Source organism: Esox lucius, chromosome 13 (assembly GCF_011004845.1).
Source record: "Esox lucius isolate fEsoLuc1 chromosome 13, fEsoLuc1.pri, whole genome shotgun sequence".
Lineage (NCBI taxonomy): Eukaryota > Metazoa > Chordata > Actinopteri > Esociformes > Esocidae > Esox > Esox lucius.
Genome location: NC_047581.1, coordinates 12,367,675 through 12,389,943, shown reverse-complemented (window position 1 = coordinate 12,389,943; position 22,269 = coordinate 12,367,675). Strand labels below are relative to the sequence as shown.

General features: G+C 41.3%; 2 protein-coding genes and 1 pseudogene across 5 annotated transcripts; all 3 read left to right on the top strand.

The window, feature by feature from the left end:
• The first annotated feature begins 691 nt into the window (after positions 1-691).
• Positions 692-5,806, top strand: LOC106024597 (annotated as a pseudogene).
• A 4,292-nt stretch (positions 5,807-10,098) lies between these two features.
• On the top strand, positions 10,099-12,342 carry LOC105014122 (UDP-glucuronosyltransferase 2C1-like). Its single transcript, XM_034296601.1, has one exon. It carries the CDS (start codon positions 10,113-10,115, stop codon positions 11,694-11,696), a length of 1,584 nt encoding a protein of 527 aa, XP_034152492.1. The 5' UTR covers positions 10,099-10,112; the 3' UTR covers positions 11,697-12,342.
• Positions 12,343-16,860: 4,518 nt separating this feature from the next.
• On the top strand, positions 16,861-21,286 carry zbtb26 (zinc finger and BTB domain containing 26). Of its 4 annotated transcripts, XM_010876157.3 has the most exons (4): positions 16,861-16,911; positions 17,122-17,215; positions 18,721-18,888; positions 19,875-21,286. In XM_010876157.3, exons 3-4 carry the CDS (start codon positions 18,748-18,750, stop codon positions 21,075-21,077), a joined length of 1,344 nt encoding a protein of 447 aa, XP_010874459.1. In that variant the 5' UTR covers positions 16,861-16,911; positions 17,122-17,215; positions 18,721-18,747; the 3' UTR covers positions 21,078-21,286. The 4 variants fall into 4 exon arrangements, with proteins under 4 accessions (XP_010874459.1, XP_010874460.1, XP_010874457.1 ...); XM_010876158.3 differs by lacking the exon at positions 16,861-16,911 and having other exon boundaries at positions 17,033-17,244; XM_010876155.4 differs by lacking the exons at positions 16,861-16,911; positions 17,122-17,215 and adding an exon at positions 17,504-17,692.
• Positions 21,287-22,269: the final 983 nt, after the last annotated feature.

Sequence of the window (22,269 nt, the reverse complement as noted above, 5' to 3'; positions counted from 1 at the left end):
TTAAAGTGGTTAGAGTCCCCCTTGTTTTATTATTAAGGTGGTTAGAGTCTCCCTTGTTTTATTATTAAGGTGGTTAGAGCCCCCCTTGTTTTATTATTAATGTGGTTAGAGTCTCCCTTGTTTTATTGTTAATGTGGTTAGAGTCTCCCTTGTTTTATTATTAAGGTGGTTAGAGTCCCCCTTGTTTTACTGATGTTTTTATTCTAGATTTTGTTTTTATTCATTTGTATTTTTATATTTTTATTTGTGAACCACATCGAATTTCTTCTATGTATGCTATTTAATGAACTTGCTTGCCTCCACAATGCTTGAAAGATGGTGTCAAGAACTCCTCCAGCATATTTTCATTTTGTCTGTGACTCAAGAACCTTCTTCTTTGTGATCCAAACACCTCAAATTTAAAACCAGTTGAGACTGGTGTTTTGCTGGTACTATTTTATAATGACAATTTGCTGTTATTTTAATGGGAAGAAAATGTGCTTTTCTTTCTAAAAGAAGGACATTTCTAAGTGATCCCAAAACTGTGAACGCCTGTGTAACCTATCCTAAAACACAATGTTAAGCCAAGCCTTGAAAGCCTACTGTAGATACAAGGGTGTTGCATGCTACAACCTGTGAACACACTGCATGCCACAACATGTGAACAATTGACAAAATATGAATTTCTGTATAGCAGCATAAATTAGGTTACTCAAGTTCAAAGCCGCAGCCTGAAAGCTGCTTTCACTGGAATGTAAGCTGAAGAACTGATGTTTGGGGGTTTTGCAAGACAAGTTTTCGAATTTAAGCTACTTGTGGACTGGACATTGATTTGGGTAAGTTCTAAGTTTAAAAATGTGTTTAAAGTTAACACTGTACGTTCAATATACGTAGTTTTTGATACCATTACCTCGTAGCCTCATCAAACTCACACTGATCTCAAATGAACTAATTTGAACCCATGTCTTTTTATTTAGAGCATATAGGAAATAAACATATGTAGAACATCTATAATTTGACATTATTTAAAGGCCTTAACACAATATCAATTATGTTCACATATTGTCCAAAACATTTGTAGTTCAAAAAATTCCTATAAAACATAAAAACATCATAATTTTAAAGAGTAGAATATATTTGAAGTGAGGTTTATCAGCCTACTTCTCAGCTATGTGAATAGAATTAGTGTTTTTAAAGAGACAAACCTGTGGCTAAATGGAAAAAATCTGGGCTTTCTATAAATGGGCACAATGTGGAATCCTGCCTCCTGCCTAGGGTGGGGGGATAGTATTAGTTATTCCAGGGTGGTTTAGGGTGGGGGAATAGTATTAGTTAGTCCAGGGTGGTTTAGGGTGGGGGAATAGTATTAGTTAGTCCAGGGTGGTTTAGGGTGGGGGGATAGTATTAGTTAGTCTAGGGTGGTTTAGGGTGGGGGGATAGTATTAGTTAGTCCAGGGTGGTTTAGGGTGGGGGGATAGTATTAGTTAGTCCAGGGTGGTTTAGGGTGGGGGGATAGTATTAGTTAATCCAGGGTGGTTTAGGGTGGGGGGTAGTATTAGTTAGTCCAGGGTGGTTTAGGTTGTTGGATAGTATTAGTTAGTCCAGGGTGGTTTAGGGTGGGGGGATAGTACCTCAAGTGTCTAAAGATAGTATGTGTAGATTACACAGCAAAACAAACGGATAGACGAACAGGTACACTGGGGAGAGTATTTGATACACTGCAGAATTTGCAGGTTTTCCTGCTTATAAAGCATGTAGAGGTCTTTTTTTTTTAAGATGAATCCAACAACACTGGTCACAAACACTGTGCTGCTCTTCTCTCTGACCGCCGTCTACGGGGGAAATGTGTTGTTCTTCCCATTGGATGGAAGCCACTGGGTGAACATGAAAGTCCTCATTGAAGAACTGCACTCCAGAGGCCATAACATCACAGTGATTCGTCCATCTACCAACTGGTACATCAAGGAGAAGTCCCCTCACTACTCTTGTATCACCATCCCACTATCTGGTGGTGGAATTGACGAGAAGTTCTTTAGTTCCTTTGTGACCAGACTACTGCAGATCCAAAGAGAGGGAAGAGGTTTCTGGTCACGTATGAGTCTGGAGATTGAAATAGGTAAGCAGTGTTATAGGTTACACAAGGATTTGGTTGAGATGATGACTATGATGTTTGAAGATGCAGAACTCATGCAATCATTTCGCGCAGCCAACTATGACCTGGTTTTGACAGATCCTGCCATTGGTGCAGGAGTGTTTCTCGCTCAACGCCTAGGTCTTCCTCTTGTCTTCAATGTCCGGTGGACAGTCCAGGGAGAGAGTCACTTTGCCATTGCGCCCTCACCTCTCTCATATGTCCCAGTGCCAGGATCACTGCTTACAGACAGAATGACTTTTTATGAGAGAGTCAAAAATATTTTCTTTTTTCTTTTTTCAAGGATTCAAATCTCATTTGTCGTAGACGCTAACTACATTCCATTTGTACGTCGTTACTTTGGCCCTGATGTTCACTACATGTCATTGTTCCAGGAAGCAGACATCTGGCTCATGAGAAATGACTTTACCTTTGAGTTTCCACGTCCTACCATGCCAAATGTGGTCTACATGGGTGGCTTCCAGTGTAAGCCCTCCAAACCACTTCCCCAGGACATGGAGGACTTTGTCTAGAGCTCTGGGGACCAGGGTGTCATTATAATGTCACTGGGGACCTTGGTGGGACAACTACCTGGGGACATTGCTGAGGAAATTGCAGCTGCGTTCGCCCAACTGCCACAGAGGGTCATCTGGAGGCACACTGGGAAGAGACCCACCTCCCTCGGCAATAACACCTTACTAGTGAACTGGTTTCCCCAGAACGACCTCCTTGGACACCCTAAGACCCGAGCCTTTGTAGCCCACGGTGGCACCAATGGGGTCCAGGAGGCCATCTACCATGGTGTCCCCATAGTTGGCCTCCCGTTGGTCTTTGACCAGCCAGATAACCTCAACAGGATGAGGGCTAAGGGAGTAGCTAAGATAGTGGATATCGCCTCCATGAACAGAGACATTTTCCTGGAGACAGTGAAGGCTGTTCTCTATGAGCCCTCTTACAGGGAGAACATGCAGAAACTGTCCAGACTACACAGGGACCAGCCCATGAAGCCATTGGACCGTGCCATGTTCTGGATCGAGTTCGTCATTAGGAACAAAGGAGCGGCACATCTGAGGACAAAGTCCTACAAGATGTCTTGGTTCACCTACCACTCTGTTGATGTCATAGCTACGTTACTGGCAATGGTGTTGCTCTTCATTGTGGTTAGCATTTTAGCTTTCAGGCTTTTGTGGCGGAAGGTGTTGTGTAGCAGGAAAGTAAAATATGAATAAAATATGTTTTAATGTGTTTAAGTATAGGAAAATCTAATCTTATTATCAATAAATATTTCAATACATTTTCAAATTATTATTTGCTGGTATTCTTTCATAAACCTTTCTTTCTGCAATATCAATAAAGCCACAAAAATGTATGCTTGTTTTCCACATGGTACATTGTGAAAATATATTCTGAGCCAGAGTTATAAAAACACAACATTGTGTTGTAAAGAACAGCAAAACTAAGACCTTGGGCCACATTCTTACATAGATGGAGACTTTCAAATTGTGCAAATATTGATAACTAAATACTTCAAGAGTAGCTTTGATGTTCCCTATCAAAAATAAATGTATTAAACAGTAGTTTATGAGGTCAGAAAACCTCCATTGAAACGTCCACACTGTACATTCTAAGGTAAATCAGTAATCAAGTCAGAACAGGGCCAACAAAAACAAGCATCTCATCCAAAAATGTGTGAATTCACCAAACCAGTCATGATTACATTACCTGTCGCACTCACTCCCACGATCATGAAGTACTTCTAAAGACTAATTCTGGCACACCTAAACACTAGAACCACCAAAATGCCTACGTCAATTGGCGTTTGAGTTTGTAATAAAAATAAAACTATATAAAACATTTTGAAAGATACACCCTCTACCTTCCATGAATTTTCCTAAATAGGCGTATATTACATTGCTCCGTTGTCGGAATTTTAAACTGACAAACAGAAAACAATTTGGAGACAATTTACCTGTTTTTTTACCCTGTATTCCGACTTAATCCGCCAACAGCCCACGCAACTTACCAAATGGTACCCAGGCGCTAATCATCCCTCACTGAATGCATGACGTCAATGGATGAATGTGCGATACTCCCAGATGAATGAAAACATAATTAGGATATTATTGAAACGTAATGTGAATGATATAGGCTACTTATCACAGTTATTACTGTTTTTCAGTAGGATATTCAGCTTATTGTGTAGGCTAATTCATCAAATGTAAATCCAAAAAGGAAATCTACATTATTTTAGGAGGGTAAGAGAAACTAAATAATTATTCACAAAACAAAATTCCAACGATATCTCATCTTTTTCTAATAAATCCTCTTGGTTTTTCGATAACATATTCATGTCACCTATGGAAAGATCTTATATGCCAGTAATCTAGGAGACTAGAAATATGCTTTGGAGTTGAAATCAACTCGATGGCCCCACTACAACCCCCCGGAGAGACGTGTAAAGACGCACTGTTGTCAGGCTTCGTGGAAGGATAAAAGGGACATTTATTTCTGTCCACATGGACAAGACAAAGCAACTCCAACAGCCCACAGTCGGGGTAGTAGTTTAGGAAGCTGACGTAGCTCAAAACACGAGGCAATTTCACACGACTACTGGGGAGCAGAGGGAACATATATACTGAGGGAATGATCACAGATGGAGTCCAGGTGTGTGTGCAAGACAGGTGAGTGATGAACTGATGAGATGGGTGGCGGCATTAGACTATTTTTTAGACTATTCTATATAGTTTGATAACGACCCAGTAGATGAACTGATGCTCTGGCTGGATGGCGATGCGGAGGAGGAGAATGTCCATGCTAATAGGGACGATTCATATGCTAATGACACCAAACGGCGTCCGACTCTGGCAGTTACTGGGGGTCAAAAAGGACTGGCAGTTCTAGTCTTAAGTCCTGCCTCCCCCCAACACTGGATCCCGACCAGTTTGACCTACAGGTCAAACAGGTCTACAGAGGACGCCATCTCCACAGCTTAACGCTCTGCCCTGACCCACCTGGATAAAACCAACACCTATGTGAGAATGCTATTCATAGACTTTAGCACAGTATTCAACACATTCATCCCATCTAGTCTGGGCAATAAACTCCATGACCTGGGGATCAGCCCCCCTCTCTGCAACTGGACATTGGACTTCCTAACCTGACCACTGGTGTACCACAAGGCTGTGTCCTGAGACCTCTCCTGTACTCCCTCTTCACCCACTGTTTTCCTGTATACAGGCACCTAATCAATGGCACTGAGGTGGAGCACATGCCCAGCTTCAAATTCCTGGGTATCCACATCTCTGAGGACCTCTCCTGGACCCTCAACACCTCAACCCGGTTCAAAAAGGTGCAGCAGTGCCTGTACTTTTTGAGGAGGCTGAAGAAGGCCCGCGTGTCATCCCAGATCCTTGTGAACTTCGACCATTGCACAACCGAGAACATTTTGACAAACTGTGCCACAGTGTGGTTTGGCAGATGCTCCGGAAGGCCCAACCGGAAGGCCCAACAACGCGCAAGCGGTGTCTGCGCAGGGCGCACGGCATCATCAGAGAACCTTCACACCCCTGCCACAATCTGTTTGCCCTCCTATCATCAGGAAAGTGGTACAGGTCTCTTCGCTCCCACACCTGCAGGCTCAGGGAGAGCATCTTCCTATCTACTGTAATCCTGCTGAAATCTGCGACCATCCCATAACCATACCCACCCACCACTTAGAACTGCCTGTCAGGGACCTTGTTGCTCTACTCCTTTGTACTACTTGTCTACCTCGAGAACCTCATTGCAGCTACCTCTAAATTTTTTCCGTACCACATGCCACCTTGCACCTTCATTTTGTCTGAGCTGTACATTTAGTGCTTTTCTTTTTTTCATATGTTACATGCACATCTACCTTGGGAACCTCATTGCTGCTATTACTGCATTTCTGGTGCACAGACTACCTTACACCACCAACTTCCTCGATTGTATAGTCAGAATTGTCATTTGTACTTACATTTGCCTCACTGCACAACTATTAATTCCAACTTCCACATACATATACTCACAACTTGTACATTTGTACATTTTCTGCCCTCCCCATTTGTCTTCACTGCACATTTTTAGAATTGCCATTTTGCACTGTATTTGCCTTCATTGCACATCTATACATTCCAATTGTAAGATACACTTTACTTAATACTTAAGTACTTTTCCTACCCACTTCTATTTGCACTTCTGGTTAGATGCTAACTGCATTTCGTTGTACTGGACTGGAAGTTGAATGAAATCAAATAAAATTTAAGTCAAATTTTTATATGTTTGGCTGTTTTCACTGCATTACATTTAAATGGATAGTTCATCCAAATTCAGTGCACTCACCAAAAGATATTCCAGAAGGCCCATAGAGTAATTTTTTCAAAATATCTAATTGTAATTTCTGTCCCAGGCTGTAACTGAAGTTCATCAGTCTGTACAACCGGGGGAATTGGTTGAATTCAAACTGGCACCTGTCAACTATTTCCTATAGCCACCATACACAACTTCTGTTCTTCGGCAGTGATGTCATCGATGTGAGCGTGAGCTTTAACCTCAACAGGCTATGTGAAGATAGGTTGCTTAGCTTAGCTTTTTGAATTGCTGCTAGTTTACTCTTACAGCTATGGAAAATATTAAGAGACCCCTGCACCTTTATCTTTCCTTTCCAAAAAAGTTGAAAAGGAATGTTTTGAGTGAGGAGCAGAAGCATTCAATTTGCAGTGGTCTCTTAATTTTAACCCTTCTGTTCCTCATTGAAAACCTTCCTTTCCAACTTTTTTGGAAAGGAATGAAAAAAGTGCAGTGGTCTTTTACATTTTTTCCAGAGCTGTATGTATATTATTGCTAAATTTGTTACTATATTTTTACTTTATATATTTCTTAATTATTACTAGGTAGATGTCATGTGCCATGAATAGCCTTCATTTGAGACTGGTGTTTTGCTGGTACTATTTAATACTATTTTATTCTGATTAGAGACAGTTTGCACTGAACTGTGAATGGAGTAGTACACAGTGTTCTATGAGATCTTTAAGTTCTCGCATGGAATAGCCTTCATTTCTCAGAACAACAAAAGACAGATGAGTTTCAGAAGAAAGTTTTTTTGTTTCTGGTCATTTAGAGCCTGCAATCGAACCCACAATTGCTGTTGCTCCAGATACTCAACTGGTCTAAAGAAGGCCAGTTTTATTGCTTCTTTAATCAGCACAACAGATTTCAGCTGTGCTAACCTAACTGCAAAAGTGTGTTCAAATGATCAACTAGCCTTTTAAAATGAAAAATATCCAGCTATAATAGTCATTTACAACATTAGCAGTGTCTACACAGTAAACACAGTACAATTTGCTGTTATTTTAATGGACACACAAATGCTTTTCTTCCCTAAAACAAGGACATTTCTAAGTGATCCCAAACTTTTGAAGAGTAGTGTAACTGATCCTAACACACAATGTTAAGCCATGACTTGAAAGCCTTCTATAGATACAAGGGTGTTACACTGCATGCCACAACCTGTGAACTTTGAACGACAGATTATTTACTGTATAGCAGCATAGATCAGGTTACTCAAGCTTAAAGCCGCAGCCAGAGAGCTGCTTTCACTTGAATGTCAACGGAACAACTGATATTTGGGAGGTTTTGCAAGACAAGTCTTCGAATTGTGGATATGTCTGTATCATAAGCTAAGAAAACAGGAAATCTTAGGAGAGCAGACTGAGTCTGTGTGTCAGACTACAGGAAACAGAGGGGGACAGGGGGAATACACACATAGTCTGGGCAGGGGGAATTCTGAATAGACGCAAGACAGAAACCACAAAGGGTAAGATGACGCTTGTGCTGCATTTACAAATATAAGGTATATAACATAAATTGGACCAATGGCACACTTGCTTGGCTAACTTAACGCCTCCACTTTTTAGGCGTATTTGAAGTATAAATAATGCTGATGTGACTGTTCATTTTCAGACATGGTGCGGCGACACTGTCTCCAGAAGCTTCTGTAATAAACGGATGATACAGAATTGGTATTGACCTGACTCCTGGTGTGTTATTCTCCTTTCCATCAAACCAACTCGGGGAAGTGTTAGACTTCAACAGAATTTAAGCTACTTGTGGACTGGGCGTTAAGTTTAAAAATTAGTTGAAAGTTAACAATGTGCGTTGAATATACATAGTTCCTGATACCAATCAAAATCAATCAATCAAAATGTATTTATAAAGCGCTTTTTACAACAGCAGTTGTCACAAAGTGCTTTACAGAGACACCCGGCCTTAAACCCCAAGGAGCAAACAACAGTAGTGTTGAATTTCAGTGGCTAGGAAAAACTCCCTAAGAAGGTCGAATTTTAGGAAGAAACCTAGAGAGGACCCAGGCTCAGAGGGGTGACCAGTCCTCTTCTGGCTGTGCCGGGTGAGATATTAAGAGTCTAATTGGAATAATAAATAAATTTCTCCTGGCTAAATCCAGAGTATATTCGATTTTAGACTAGGTCAGAAGTATGACCAGGTGGACAAGGACAGGAACAGCAACGGTCCCCCCAAACCAGGTAATCCGCAGGTGTGGACCAGGACCTCATCTCCTTCTAAAATTTAAAATTGGAGGAAACTGAGAAAAGTTAGTAGTACATCCCTCATGTCCCCCAGCACAATAATATAGCAGCGTAACACCTTGGAAACTGAGACGGGGGGTCCGGTGACACTGTGGCCCTACCCGGGGGAGGCCCCGGACAGGGCCCAACAGGCAGGAAATCAATCCAACCACATTACTTTGTAGCCTCATCGAACTCACACTGATCTCAAATGAACTCATTTGAACCCATGTCTTTTTATTTAGAGCATATAGGAAATAAACATACGTAGAACATCTATAATTTGACATTATTCAGAAGCCTTAACACAATATCGATTATGTTCACATATCGTCCAAAACATTTGTAGTTCAGGAACTTTCTTATAAAATCATCATTTTACAGTGTACAATGGATTTGAAGTGAGTTTTATCAGCCTACATCTCAGGTATGCGAACAAAAGAAGTGTTTTTAAAGAGAGAATGTAAAAGTTACCACTTGTTCACTACAGATTTTGTGATGCTCTTGGATTTTGTCAGCAGAAACATTCCCATTGCATAAACATAGTCAGCATTAAGCCTGATCCAAATGTAGAGAACATGCACAATATACTAAAACACCTGAAGAATTTGGGAATCAGTAATAGAACTGGGATTGTTTCAGACAACTGTAAATTGTTTATTTCTAGGTGTAAAGGTATTTCATTGTGTAAACCAAAGTCAAAATATTGGTCCAAATCTGCTTCTAGTGGAAAAACAAACAAGCAGTTCTGTACTGACCTGGATTTTGTTGATCATGTGTAATTAGTTGATTATGTAAAGTGAATCAATGCTACTGTACATAAGAGAGTTAAAACTTTTTTTTTATGTTGTAAGTTTCAGAAATCTATTAGAATTATGTAATTGTGTTGGGAGTGGTATAACAGGCAGCGAAATAAACAGGGAGGCTACATGGAAGAAATATGGGCTTTATATAAATGGGTAGTAGCAGTAGTAGTAGTAGTATAGTATTAAATAGTCCAGGGTAGATAAGGGTGGGGGAGTAGTATTAACTAATCCAGGGTAGATAAGGGTGGGGGAGTAGTATTAACTAATCCAGGGTAGTTAAGGGTGGGGGGGTAGTATTAGCTAGTCCAGGGTAGATAAGGGTGGAGGAATAGTATTGGCTAAAGATAGTATGTGTAGACTACACAGCAGTACAAACTGATAGACGGACCGGTACGAATGTATAAGTGGAGAATATCTCAGGCATTCTGAAAACATTTAGGGTATTTTGTTTTGAAACATACAGTTAAAACATTAACCGCAGATATCCTCTGCTCCTTTGTGCTTGTATTAATACCAGTAGTACAATCCAAAAATTACATATGACCCCTTTAACTAATAAATGTTCCCTCTTTTATCTAAGGATTCACCTTAAAGATGAATCCAACAACACTGGTCACAAACACTGTGCTGCTCTTCTCTCTGACCGCCGTCTATGGGGGAAATGTGCTGGTCGTCCCATTGGATGGAAGCCACTGGGTGAACATGAAAGTCCTCATTGAAGAACTGCACTCCAGAGGCCATAACATCACAGTGATTCGTCCATCTACCAACTGGTACATCAAGGAGAAGTCCCCTCACTACTCTTGTATCACCATCCCACTATCTGGTGGTGGAATTGACGAGAAGTTCTTTAGTTCCTTTGTGACCAGACTACTGCAGATCCAAAGAGAGGGAAGAGGTTTCTGGTCACGTATGAGTCTGGAGATTGAAATAGGTAAGCAGTTCTATGGGTTACACAAGGATTTGGTTGAGATGATGACTACGATGTTTGAAGATGCAGAACTCATGCGATCGTTTCGCACTGCAAACTATGACCTGGTTTTGACTGATCCTGCCATTGGTGCAGGAGTGTTTCTCGCTCACCGCCTAGGTCTTCCTCTTGTCTTCAATGTCCGGTGGACAGTCCAGGGAGAGAGTCACTTTGCCATTGCGCCCTCACCTCTCTCATATGTCCCAGTGCCAGGATCACTGCTTACAGACAGAATGACTTTTTATGAGAGAGTCAAAAATATTTTCTTTTTTCTTTTTTCAAGGATTCAAATCTCATTTGTCGTAGACGCTAACTACATTCCATTTGTACGTCGTTACTTTGGCCCTGATGTTCACTACATGTCATTGTTCCAGGAAGCAGACATCTGGCTCATGAGAAATGACTTTACCTTTGAGTTTCCACGTCCTACCATGCCAAATGTGGTCTACATGGGTGGCTTCCAGTGTAAGCCCTCCAAACCACTTCCCCAGGACATGGAGGACTTTGTCCAGAGCTCTGGGGACCATGGTGTCATTATAATGTCACTGGGGACCTTGGTGGGACAACTACCTGAGGACATTGCTGAGGAAATTGCAGCTGCGTTCGCCCAACTGCCACAGAGGGTCGTCTGGAGGCACACTGGGAAGAGACCCACCTCCCTCGGCAATAACACCTTACTAGTGAACTGGCTTCCCCAGAACGACCTCCTTGGACACCCTAAGACCCGAGCCTTTGTAGCCCACGGTGGCACCAATGGGGTCCAGGAGGCCATCTACCATGGTGTCCCCATAGTGGGCCTCCCGTTGGTCTTTGACCAGCCAGATAACCTCAACAGGATGAGGGCTAAGGGAGTAGCTAAGATAGTGGATATCGCCTCCATGAACAGAGACATTTTCCTGGAGACAGTGAAGGCTGTTCTCTATGAGCCCTCTTACAGGGAGAACATGCAGAAACTGTCCAGACTACACAGGGACCAGCCCATGAAGCCATTGGACCGTGCCATGTTCTGGATCGAGTTCGTCATGAGGAACAAAGGAGCGGCACATCTGAGGACAGAGTCCTACAAGATGTCTTGGTTCACCTACCACTCTGTTGATGTCATAGCTACGTTACTGGCAATGTTGTTGCTCATCATTTTGGTTAGCATTTTAGCTTTTAGGCTTTTGTGGCGGAAGGTGTTGTGTAGCAGGAAAGTAAAATATGAATAAAATATGTTTTAAGGTGTTAACGTATAGGAAAATGTAATCTTATTATCAATAATTATTTAAATACATTTTCAAATGATTATTTGTGTAACGTCTGCTCCACGTGGCACCGCAGCTCCTCTTCCTATCCGGCGCTCCACCTCGCCGATGTACTAACCACCGGCCAGAGAGTGATGGCAGCAGCGCGCCCCAAGGTTGCTCCTGTTTCCACTTAGTTATTAGTTTGGTATATCTTGTGTTCGTTTGCCACCGCAATACAGAGATGATTGTTTCTGTCGTCTGAACGTGAGGTGCGTGATCTGTTTGTTAACTAAAAGCCTAAGAACATTTAAAGAATTGAACCGTCTTCGCCTGAGTTTTGTTTTTTCTTTCCAGTTCCTCATTTTTACGCATGCTTGGCACTCACACTGTCACAATTAATATAATTATATTCTTTCTCAAACCTTTCCTTCTGCAACATCAATAAGGCCACAATAATGTATGCTTGTTTTCCACATGGTACATTGTAAATCAAATATGCTGAGCCAGAGTTATAAAAACACAACATTGTGGGATAAAGAACTGCAAAACTAAGACCTTGGACCACATTCTTATATTGACGGAAGCTTTCAAATTCTACAAAAAATACTAAATACTTCAAGGGTAACTTGGATGTTCCCTATCAAAAATAAATGTATTAAACAGTAGTTTATGAAGTCAGAAAACCTCCATTGAAACGTCCATACTGTACATTCTAAGGTAAATCAATATTCAAGCCAGAAGACGGCAACCAAAAACAAGCATCTAATCCCAAAAATTGGGAATTCATCAAATCACTCATTATTACGTTATAATTGTGTGGTTATTCAAGTCAAATTTGACTTGATGTTTGGCTGTTTTCACTGTATTACATTTAAAAATAAGTGACTACTAAATACCGTTTTGAGCTTGATCTCTGTCCTTTGTTATGGAAATTTTTAACTAAGGTACATTTGAGAAATGTCTGTCTTTCTATTGGCTGGTACGTAAATCTTTACTTTGATTGTGAGACACATATCTGTATAATATCAGAGAATTATTAGGTATTTGGGCCATGTCCTCCTACCTTGACAAAGAAGGGTGTCAGTTCTTTCTGTTCCTTAGGAATGTAGGAGAGGGGGATCGGTATTTGTCCTAGGGGGGCATTCTCTGACCGGCACCAGTAGGTTGTAGCCTTAATCATCTGCCGACCTGTAGGTTGTCTAGATGCTTTAAGTTTTCCTCAAGGGTTGAGAAAATTTACCAGATGGGGGAAGACAACATTTCCCTTGTGTCAAGCCCAGGACAAAGCCTAGAACAAAGGGCATGTGTTTAATTGACATGAGGCCGATGGGCAACAACTTACCACACACCTTCTTCTATGTAATAAATACGGATTGTTCATGTATGGAGACTCCTCGGATGATTATGTCTGTAAGCGTTTGACGCGTCTCTCATATTTGCATAATAGTTAATAAAACTGTTAGAATGTGCCAAGAGAACTTTGTCTCTGTTTCTTACTCCTTTAAGAGTGTCGATACATGGAATTGCCATCACACCTTCTATCCACAGTTATCACACTATTTAAGTATGAGAATTGACCTTTGTTATTCATGGTTATTGGAGTGTTGTTGATCTTGTTGTTGATACTGATTCAATCAAATGTATTTATTCAATCAATCAAATTTATTTATAAAGCCCTTTTTACAACAGCAGTTGTCACAAAGTGCTTTACAGAGACACCCGGCCTTAAACCCCAAGGAGCAAACAACAGTAGTGTTGGATGTCAGTGGCTAGGAAAAACTCCCTAAGAAGGTCGAATTTTAGGAAGAAACCTAGAGAGGACCCAGGCTCAGAGGGGTGACCAGTTCTCTTCTGGCTGTGCCGGGTGAGATATTAAGAGTCCAATTAGAATAATAAATACATTTCTCTGAGCTAAATCCAGAGTCTATTTGATTCTAGACTAGGTCAAAAATATGACCAGGTGGACAAGGACAGGGACAGCAACAGGCCCCCCAAACCAGGTACTCCGCATGTGTGGACCAGGACCTCATCTCCTCCTAAAATTTAAAACTGGAGGAGACTGAGAAAAGTTAGAAAGGGCATTCCGCATATCCCCCAGCACCATAATATAGCAGCCTAACACTTTGGAACTGAGACGGGGGGGTCCGGCAACACTGTGGCCCTACCCGGGGGTGGCCCCGGACAGGGCCCAACAGGCAGGAAATCAATCCACCCACATTGCCAGGCATCAACCAAAGGGACACCCACCAACTGCAACCCCCCTGAAAGAGGGCCAAGTATTGCCAGCAGCGTACAGCCCAATTGCACAAGTGTGCAACAGAGAGACAATAACAAGCCAGTGACTCTTCCCCCGAAAGGCATTGGAGGGAGGGCATCCCAGTGGCGACGAGAGCACACCTGGCAAGACAGCAAAGGTGGACAATATCAAGCCTACTGGTCACCTTCACGCCCCCGGGCCAGGCTACACCTAATTATAAACCGTGCTGTAGAGATGAGTTTTTAGTAGACACTTGAAAGTTTGCACTGAGTTTGCATTTCTAACCTTAATTGGCAGATCATTCCACAGTAGTGGTGCTCTATGAGAAAAAGCCCTGCCGCCAGCTGTTTGTTTAGAAATTCTAGGTACAATTAAAAGGCCTGCATGATTGCATGATTAATTTCTGGGAGGTTGAATGTAATAAAGCATAGCAGCTATTGTTTCCAGTTTGTGAGATCTGTCTGTTTTTTCCACAGTTTTCCCTCCACAACTTTCCGTATGTCTCTCTAGGAGGACAATAATAAACACTTTCCCTGGTTTTGGAACCACTATAATTCAAATGCTTTTTTTTGTTTAAATATTTTTTTTTACAAAACTAGTGTTTTCACAATGTTCCGGTCTCTCCAATTCATGTAACCCCCCCCCCCCCCCCGCCCCCATATACTGTATCTGGCTTAAGGTTGTAGAGCATGCTTGTGGGAGTGTCACTGACCGTCTTGAGGGCCAAAAAGACTTAATGTAGGCTATTTTCAATGTGATTGTGATTGCCATGTAATCAATAAGACTCAAGAACTACATTCCTGATTAGTCAGAACCAGGGGCGCCGTATAGGGGGGAAAAGTTTGGACAATTCCAAGGGCCCATGATTGACAGGGGACCCAAAAAATAGGTAACAGCTGCGCAGAGGGGGCCCAATTAGATTTTTTTGTCATGGGGGCCAAAATTCCTGGCAATGCCCCTGGTCAGAACATAATATATATATATTTTTTCATTATAGCCAAACTGATGGGTGCCTATTTTATTTGAACTATATTTAAATTTAACATGGAAAACAGACTGAGACCTGGATCTCTTTTACGGCTGTGCCCTGTGTAGACATGTTTACCAATACAGTTAGGAAAATAAACAAGATATTAATGAAAACATACAAAACAATGACATACAATTGAACAGAAACAATCAAAGACAACATCATATTGATCCTCCATTACATGTCCCAATCCACATGTTGATATAGAACTCTGTGATGTGTTCTGTATCTATCACCCCTGATAAAGCTGAGCGCACAATGGTAAATAGCATTCAGTGGTTTTAATGAGGTTGCTGAAGGATGCATATAGATAATATCACCATAATCTAAGACAGACATAAAAGTAGCCTGAACAGCCCTGTTTCTATAAAGGAACCCTATCTTGAATTTAAACTTTTCCCCAATTCAGTAACATGTTTTTTAAAAGAAATCATCTAACCATAACCATACCCCTAAGTATTTAAATGCAGAGACCTGTTCGACTTGACTACAATCCAAGCTAGTAACTACAAGCAGGGATTTCGCTAGGCCTATTTTAGGGGCTTATAGGCCCCTAAAACTGTGTTTCTAACTGACAGTGTGGACCTAGAAAAAAACTGAAACAGGGAATAGGTCCAATCAGGCATTGGTGGTAGTATAGACAAATAAATGACAGTACATTACATTAGTACATTATATTAGCGCATTATATTAGTACATTATATTAGCACATTATATTAGTACATTATATTAACACATTACATTAGTACATTACATTAGCACATTACATTAGTACATTACATTAGTACATTACAAGTACATTATATTTGTACATTATATAAGTCACACACTTTATTAAACAACAGGTTTAGACTAAGTTAAACGATTAATTACAAGCCCTTTTCCAACAATGTAGAGAAAACAGAGAAAGTGAAGGGAATAGAAAATAAAAATAAATACAAAAGACCAAAAAATTGTAACATAAGGAATAAATACACAATGAATAACAAATAACTAGATGAATGACAATAGCTTGGCCCTATTCAGAGAGTTAACGTACTGAATCAATGTGCAGGGGTATGAGGTGCTGTAGTTAAGGTTTATGTACTTTACCATTCAAAAGTTTGGGTTCACCTAGAAATGTCCTTGTTTATGAAAGAAAAGCTAATGTTTTACACCGTAGACACTGTAAATGTTGTACATAACTATTGCAGCTGGAAACAGCTGATTTTTTATGCAATATCTACATAGGCATACAGAGGCTCTCTATCAGCAACCATCAGTCCTGTGTTCCAGTGGCACATGGTGTTTGCTAATACAAGTTTATAATTTTAAAAGGTTAATTGATCATTAGAAAACCATTTGGCAATGATGTTAGCACAGCTGAAAACTGTACTGATTAGAAATTGCCAAGAAATCGAAGATCTTGTACAATACCTTCACCGAACAGCGTAAACTGACTTCAGAATGGAAAGATAAGTGGGAGGCCCTGATGCACAACTGAGCAAGAGGACAAATACATTAGTGTCTAGTTTGAGAAACAGACACCTAACACGTCCGCAACTGTTAGTTTCGTTAAAAAGCAGGGACGTCACTAGGCCTATAAGCCCCTAAAATAGGCCTAGCGAAATCCCTGCTTTTTAATGAAGCTGCCAGTTGCGGATCTGTTAGGTGTCTGTTTCTGTTTTCTCTAGACACTCTAATATTAATTAGCCCCCCCAAATAAATAAATATCTAAGTCAATATATTTTTCTCCGTGGTTTATTTTTTCTTCAACCTTTCCATCACATCTAAACTTCTTACAAATTCTATAAACATTTTATAGAACTGTGTTCATTTGGCAGCATGTTCGGTTGAGTTTGACGCTTTGAACGTAACTCGCTCATCTGAAGCTAACTGTCTTCTTTAAATAGAAGCTAACGTTTCTAGTGGTAAGTAGTAAATCTCAAGATGAATATGTAAATGCACTGGAAAGAAATGTACGATACGTTTTGCTAATCAATATAGCCTTTCTGCTCCCTCCACTATTTTTAATAGAAATGTATGGAGATAAAAAAAAAATTGCAGTTAATGAAATTCGACTTGCGCGACAGAGCAGACGTCATGTAAAGTGACCAGGCTTATTTTTTTTTTACCGGAAGGCAAGAAACGTTAACAGTGAAGGCGACTCTGGGACGCTGGACTTGCAACGAAAAAGCCATATCCCAGACAGTCCAATAAAAAGAAAAGATTAAGGTGGGCAAAAAATGTACTTCAGGTGTCAGGTAGGCTACCTGCACATAAACACTAAAAAAAAACGTTCAATGACAATCTGAAATTGTCATGCCAAGCATATGTAGGCTACTGGGTACTGTACAAGGTAGGGAAGATGTATTTTCTGTTTGTCAAGACGGACCGTATATTCCTCTGATTGTGGTGTTGAAAACCATGCGTGGTTAAGTCATCGTTATGCAGTAGCGTAATTTACCACAGCATAACTCAGCGCTGATCAGTGACCACTGAATGAAATGGTTCTCTACCGCTTTAAAAAGTAATCCCTCTCTAGACTGCTCTAGCTGAAAGAGCAGTGCCCCTCCTTTCTCCTCTTCCGCACTGTAGGCAATCTGCATTTTCAAGGCGATTCTAGATTGTAAATTAGATTAATGTAAACATATTATACCTAGAAAAAGACAGCTCTGGAGGCGGGATTTTCCAATTGAGAATAAACGATAGGTGAATATGTTTTTCTCTAACGCTAAAATGTGTTAATGCTGTTGTCTTTACATTCGGGACAGTGGTGAAATATGGCCACTGTTTTAGAGCGGCATCTAGATTCCGGTGATGAAGATCAAGAACGCTGAGTAGACAGATTTCGATTTAGCCAAACCTTTTCAGAATGATGACGACTTGCTTCTCTTGGATTTATCTCCGAAGAGAGTGACATTTCCTCTGAAGGTCTATGTAACATCAGTTTGTTTTCTGACAAATAGGCTACACCGTTGTTGTTTTTTGTTTGTTTTCACTACAGCCTAATATTAGGCCAAAATCTAAAAAAATAATACCAACTTTAGACGGGTGATCTGGAGATTTCTTTGTTTTAGACTTGATATGTTGGAGTTTTATTACTGATCTATGCATTGTGCTAGTTCCATTCATATATGCTATTATTTATTTATTTATTTATTTCATCACTGTATGAGTGATGGTGCACGTCTTCATGACATAGCCTTTGCCTGATGCCACAAACTGAAATGCTCCGCTGCAGATTTCAGGGTGTCGTACAAAAGAAAGTAATCAGCGATTGTTTCCTCTTTACGGTTGTTTTGGCTCTTGCCCAACCCATCGGGGTGTTGGACCAATCAGAAGGAATTTATTGTTTTCTCTGACCAATCAGATGGTTTGGTCATTTTTCCAATTTAGATCGGTCCTGAGTATTGCAGAGAATATTATGAATTAGAATAATTTATTAGACAAAATAATGAGTTGAACATCAGATTAAAATGACTGCATTGCTCAGCGTAACATTTTGTGGAATAATACCTCTTAGAATCATCATGCTTAAACCTTTATATTTACATTATTTCTCTCTGCAGGACATATGAACTGCTTCAAACTGTCTAGTATTTAGTCAGGATCATTATGATAATACCTTATTTAGTAGATGGGTCATATGCTTATAAGAAGTATTAAATGCATTTTAACCTCACAAAACTCCATTCACCTGGTATCCAATCTACTGCCACATTTTAACCTTCCACCAGGCCTGCAGGCAGTTGCAGTAAGCCACCATGTCCACGACCCAGCAGCAGAACCAGGTGATCCTCCAGTTTCGCTTCGGTACCTTTGGAGACTCCATGCTGCAGAAGATGAACCAGCTTCGCCGACAGAGTCGCTTCTGTGATGTTACAGTGCGCATCAATGAATTGGAGGTACAAATCAGCACCTTCAAATCAGTACTGCGTCTTAAGTTGTTTAGGTGTGACCAAATATCTAGATACCCCACTCATTTCTTAAATAATTATTTATTATTTTCGGCTAATATCAAGTGTTTGAGGGTTTCTTTAAATCAACTTCAGGTTTTAGATCTTGCCATAGGATGTTGATGTTATTCACATCAGAACTCTTTCCAAGAAACTCCAGAACAGTTCAGAATTTCTTATTGAGCCGTTCCAGGTGCCTTTGGTGCAATTTTGCAGTTGTCTGTTCCGTGGACCATTTAAATGCAGATAGAACGCTTTGGCAATTTCCATCAGTGCTGTGTTTACTGATGACTCAACAAACTATTTGGCAAGACTATAGCAGAGAGATGGCTTTGCTCATTCTCGAATGTGCGCAAGAAAAGATAAAATCTGCATATTATCAGGTATTGCGATTCCAATGTTCATAATGCAATAGTTAAGAGAAGCAGTTTATGAATATCACTATGTTGCTAAAAGGCTCTGCTAATCTTCCAGAAGAAAGGCACTTATTGATGGCTACAAGATGCTCATTGATGGCTTTGTCTTAGTTTGAAACCAAAAACTAGCTAAACTAGCTAAACACTGGCCCAGTGGTGCAGCTCATCACCTGTGGTCATGGAACAAAGGAGGATAGATGAAAAGGAGCCAACAAAATGATGACACAAAATAATGACACCACATCCTGTAATCTATACATCTCGAATTTTTTCCATGACATGTATCCTTACTTAAATTGAAGTTTTCAAAAAAACATTGGCTCTGCAAGGCACAATCACAAGGTGTGGTGACCAATTATTTATAAGAAATATCAATTTAGTAGAAGAAGCAGTTTATTTTTTAAGGTCAAGGGTGTCTATATTTGCTCTCCTACTTTGATTATCTGCTCATCACCTGCATTTGTAATATCTTCACAAAATAGAGTAAAGTGTCTCGTTTTTAATTAATTTCATTCTCAGGTCCCCGGTCACAAGGTGGTGTTGGCTGCCGGTTCGCCCTTTCTCCGTGACCAGTTCTTCCTGCAGGACTCGTCCACAAGAGAGGTCCAGATATGCATTACCCAGGAGGCGGAGGTGGGCCAGCGGTTGCTGCTGTCCTGCTACACCGGCACCCTGGAGCTGCCTGAGCTGGAGCTGGTCAACTACCTGACTGTTGCCAGCTTCCTCCAGATGGGCCACGTGGTGGAACAGTGCACCCAGGCCCTGAAGAAATTCATCCAGCCTCGAAACTGCCAGGTGAAACCCCAGCCTCAGGAGGACGAGGGAGACGGACATCTGCCTGTCAGAGGCCAGAGGGCTCAGGAGCCACCCTCGGAACAGGAGGTGCATCGTGACGAAGACGGGGATGACGACGAAGACTTAGAAGAAGACGACGACGTGATTATTCAGCCGATGACCCCTCCCCAGAGGCGGGACAGGGGCGAGGGGGAGGAGAGCCCGATCACCATCGTGAAGGTGGAGTCTGTTTGCGAGCGGGTGTCGGAGATGTCCGACCGCGCCTCTGCCCCCACCCAGGGGTGCTTCCCCAGCAGCCCCCCGTCGTCGTTACACTCCCCTGAACCCCAGCACTCCCTCATCAACTCCACAGTGGACACCCGGCCCGGGGAGATTAGCCTGCCGCCTATGCCGGGATACCCACTCAGCCCCCCTCCGCTACCTACCTCAGCCACAGGGAGACCTAACCTGGGGGGCCACCCACGAGACAAATCCCTCCAGTGGTACCACCAGTGCCCCAAGTGTGCCCGGGTTTTCCGCCAGCTGGAGAACTACGCCAACCACCTTAAGATGCACAAGCTGTTCATGTGTCTGCTGTGCGGCAAGACGTTCACCCAGAAGGGCAACCTGCACCGGCACATGCGGGTCCACGCCGGCATCAAACCCTTCCAATGCAAGATCTGCGGCAAGACCTTTACGCAGAAATGCTCCCTCCTGGATCACCTGAACTTACACAGCGGAGACAAGCCCCATCGCTGTAACTACTGTGACATGGTGTTCGCGCACAAGCCAGTCCTCCGCAAACACCTCAAACAAATCCACGGCAAGAATAGCTTTGACAATGCCAATGAGCGGAGCCTGCTACACGATGGGGTTCTGGACCTGGATTATGCGCGTCTGCAGGACTGTAGCGTGGAAAAGCCTGTTCTAATGGACGATTCTCTTTAGTGCCGTCACGGTGCATTTCCAATAAGTCACAAATGGATTGCCCTCCAGTAACGTTAGCTTAATTAAACCCGAATCGTACGGTACTTGAAAGTAGAACACTGAATATTTTTAAAATTGTTTCTCTTGACGTGAATGCAGTACACGTTCATATTTTATAACAATGTTGATTTAGGGAATGAGTGAACATTATATTTAAAAAGCTGCCTGGATTGTTTGTGGTGTAATTTTCTTTTCTTTTTCTACTTCAGTGTAAATGCTAGTTGTGTCAATGAACAGACACCAGAATGTGAATCTATTAGATTTTTAAAATCAGATGAATATTGTGAGCTTTAAAAACGTGTAACGCCGACATTTCTGTTACGTTACATCAAGTGTTCTAAGTGATGTGAGTGCCAAAAATATTTACTGAATTGATTTGTCTTCAGGTAGCCTATAGTAGGATCACTAATACTTGTGGGTCTGTAGGACATCATTTTGTTATGTCAAATTTTCTAGGAGATTTGGTAGACAATACATGCTTGTATCTTGTTTGAGGTCATTACATGTTTCTACTGTGAGGTGTCGGAGGATTAGATCACCAGCCGGAAAACAAAGGGTCCCACTTAACAAAACACAAAAATCTGATGTATGTGCAATCATATGACATTGGTATGTGCAGGATAATTATGACGTGCATTTATTATTAATACCTTTTGTTGGGGCCCATCTTTAAAAAAAAAAATTGGTAGCTCGCCCAGTTCAAACAGGTGAAGTTGTAAGTATTACAGTATGTATCTACACAGTAATTACACCGTACCTGCCAATGTTCAGTAACCATTTAAATATTGGTGTTTGTTTTCGAGCCATTGGAGCTAATCAAGTTACTGTGGCCAGTCTGTAACCTCAAAAGCATTAGCATGCTTTCCACAGCAGAGGGAGCCATTGTATAACATGTCATCCTGCAATACGGCACATACTCTTTTGTGACCTCTGAACTCTAACTGGTCATTGTTGTGGTTGTGTCACTGATGTTACACTGCTGTTACTCATGAGTGTAAGACCATTTAGATTTGTGGTTGTTCTCTATGCCGCGGCATCAAGGTCGTTATTATTTACTAAATGAACATAGCCGATTGTATGTCATATCATGCCTTATGAATAGTTGTATTTACGGTAGAACTATGAGCTTTGCTTTATTTACATAAATGAGAAA

Bases quoted from the DNA above. Each gene is read 5' to 3' on its own strand.
- LOC105014122 (XM_034296601.1), top strand. From the start codon at position 10,113: ATGAATCCAACAACACTGGTCACAAACACTGTGCTGCTCTTCTCTCTG.
- zbtb26 (XM_010876157.3), top strand. From the start codon at position 18,748: ATGTCCACGACCCAGCAGCAGAACCAGGTGATCCTCCAGTTTCGCTTC. The intron at 18,889-19,874 runs GTACAAATCAGC...TTTCATTCTCAG, and splicing joins TGCGCATCAATGAATTGGAG to GTCCCCGGTCACAAGGTGGT.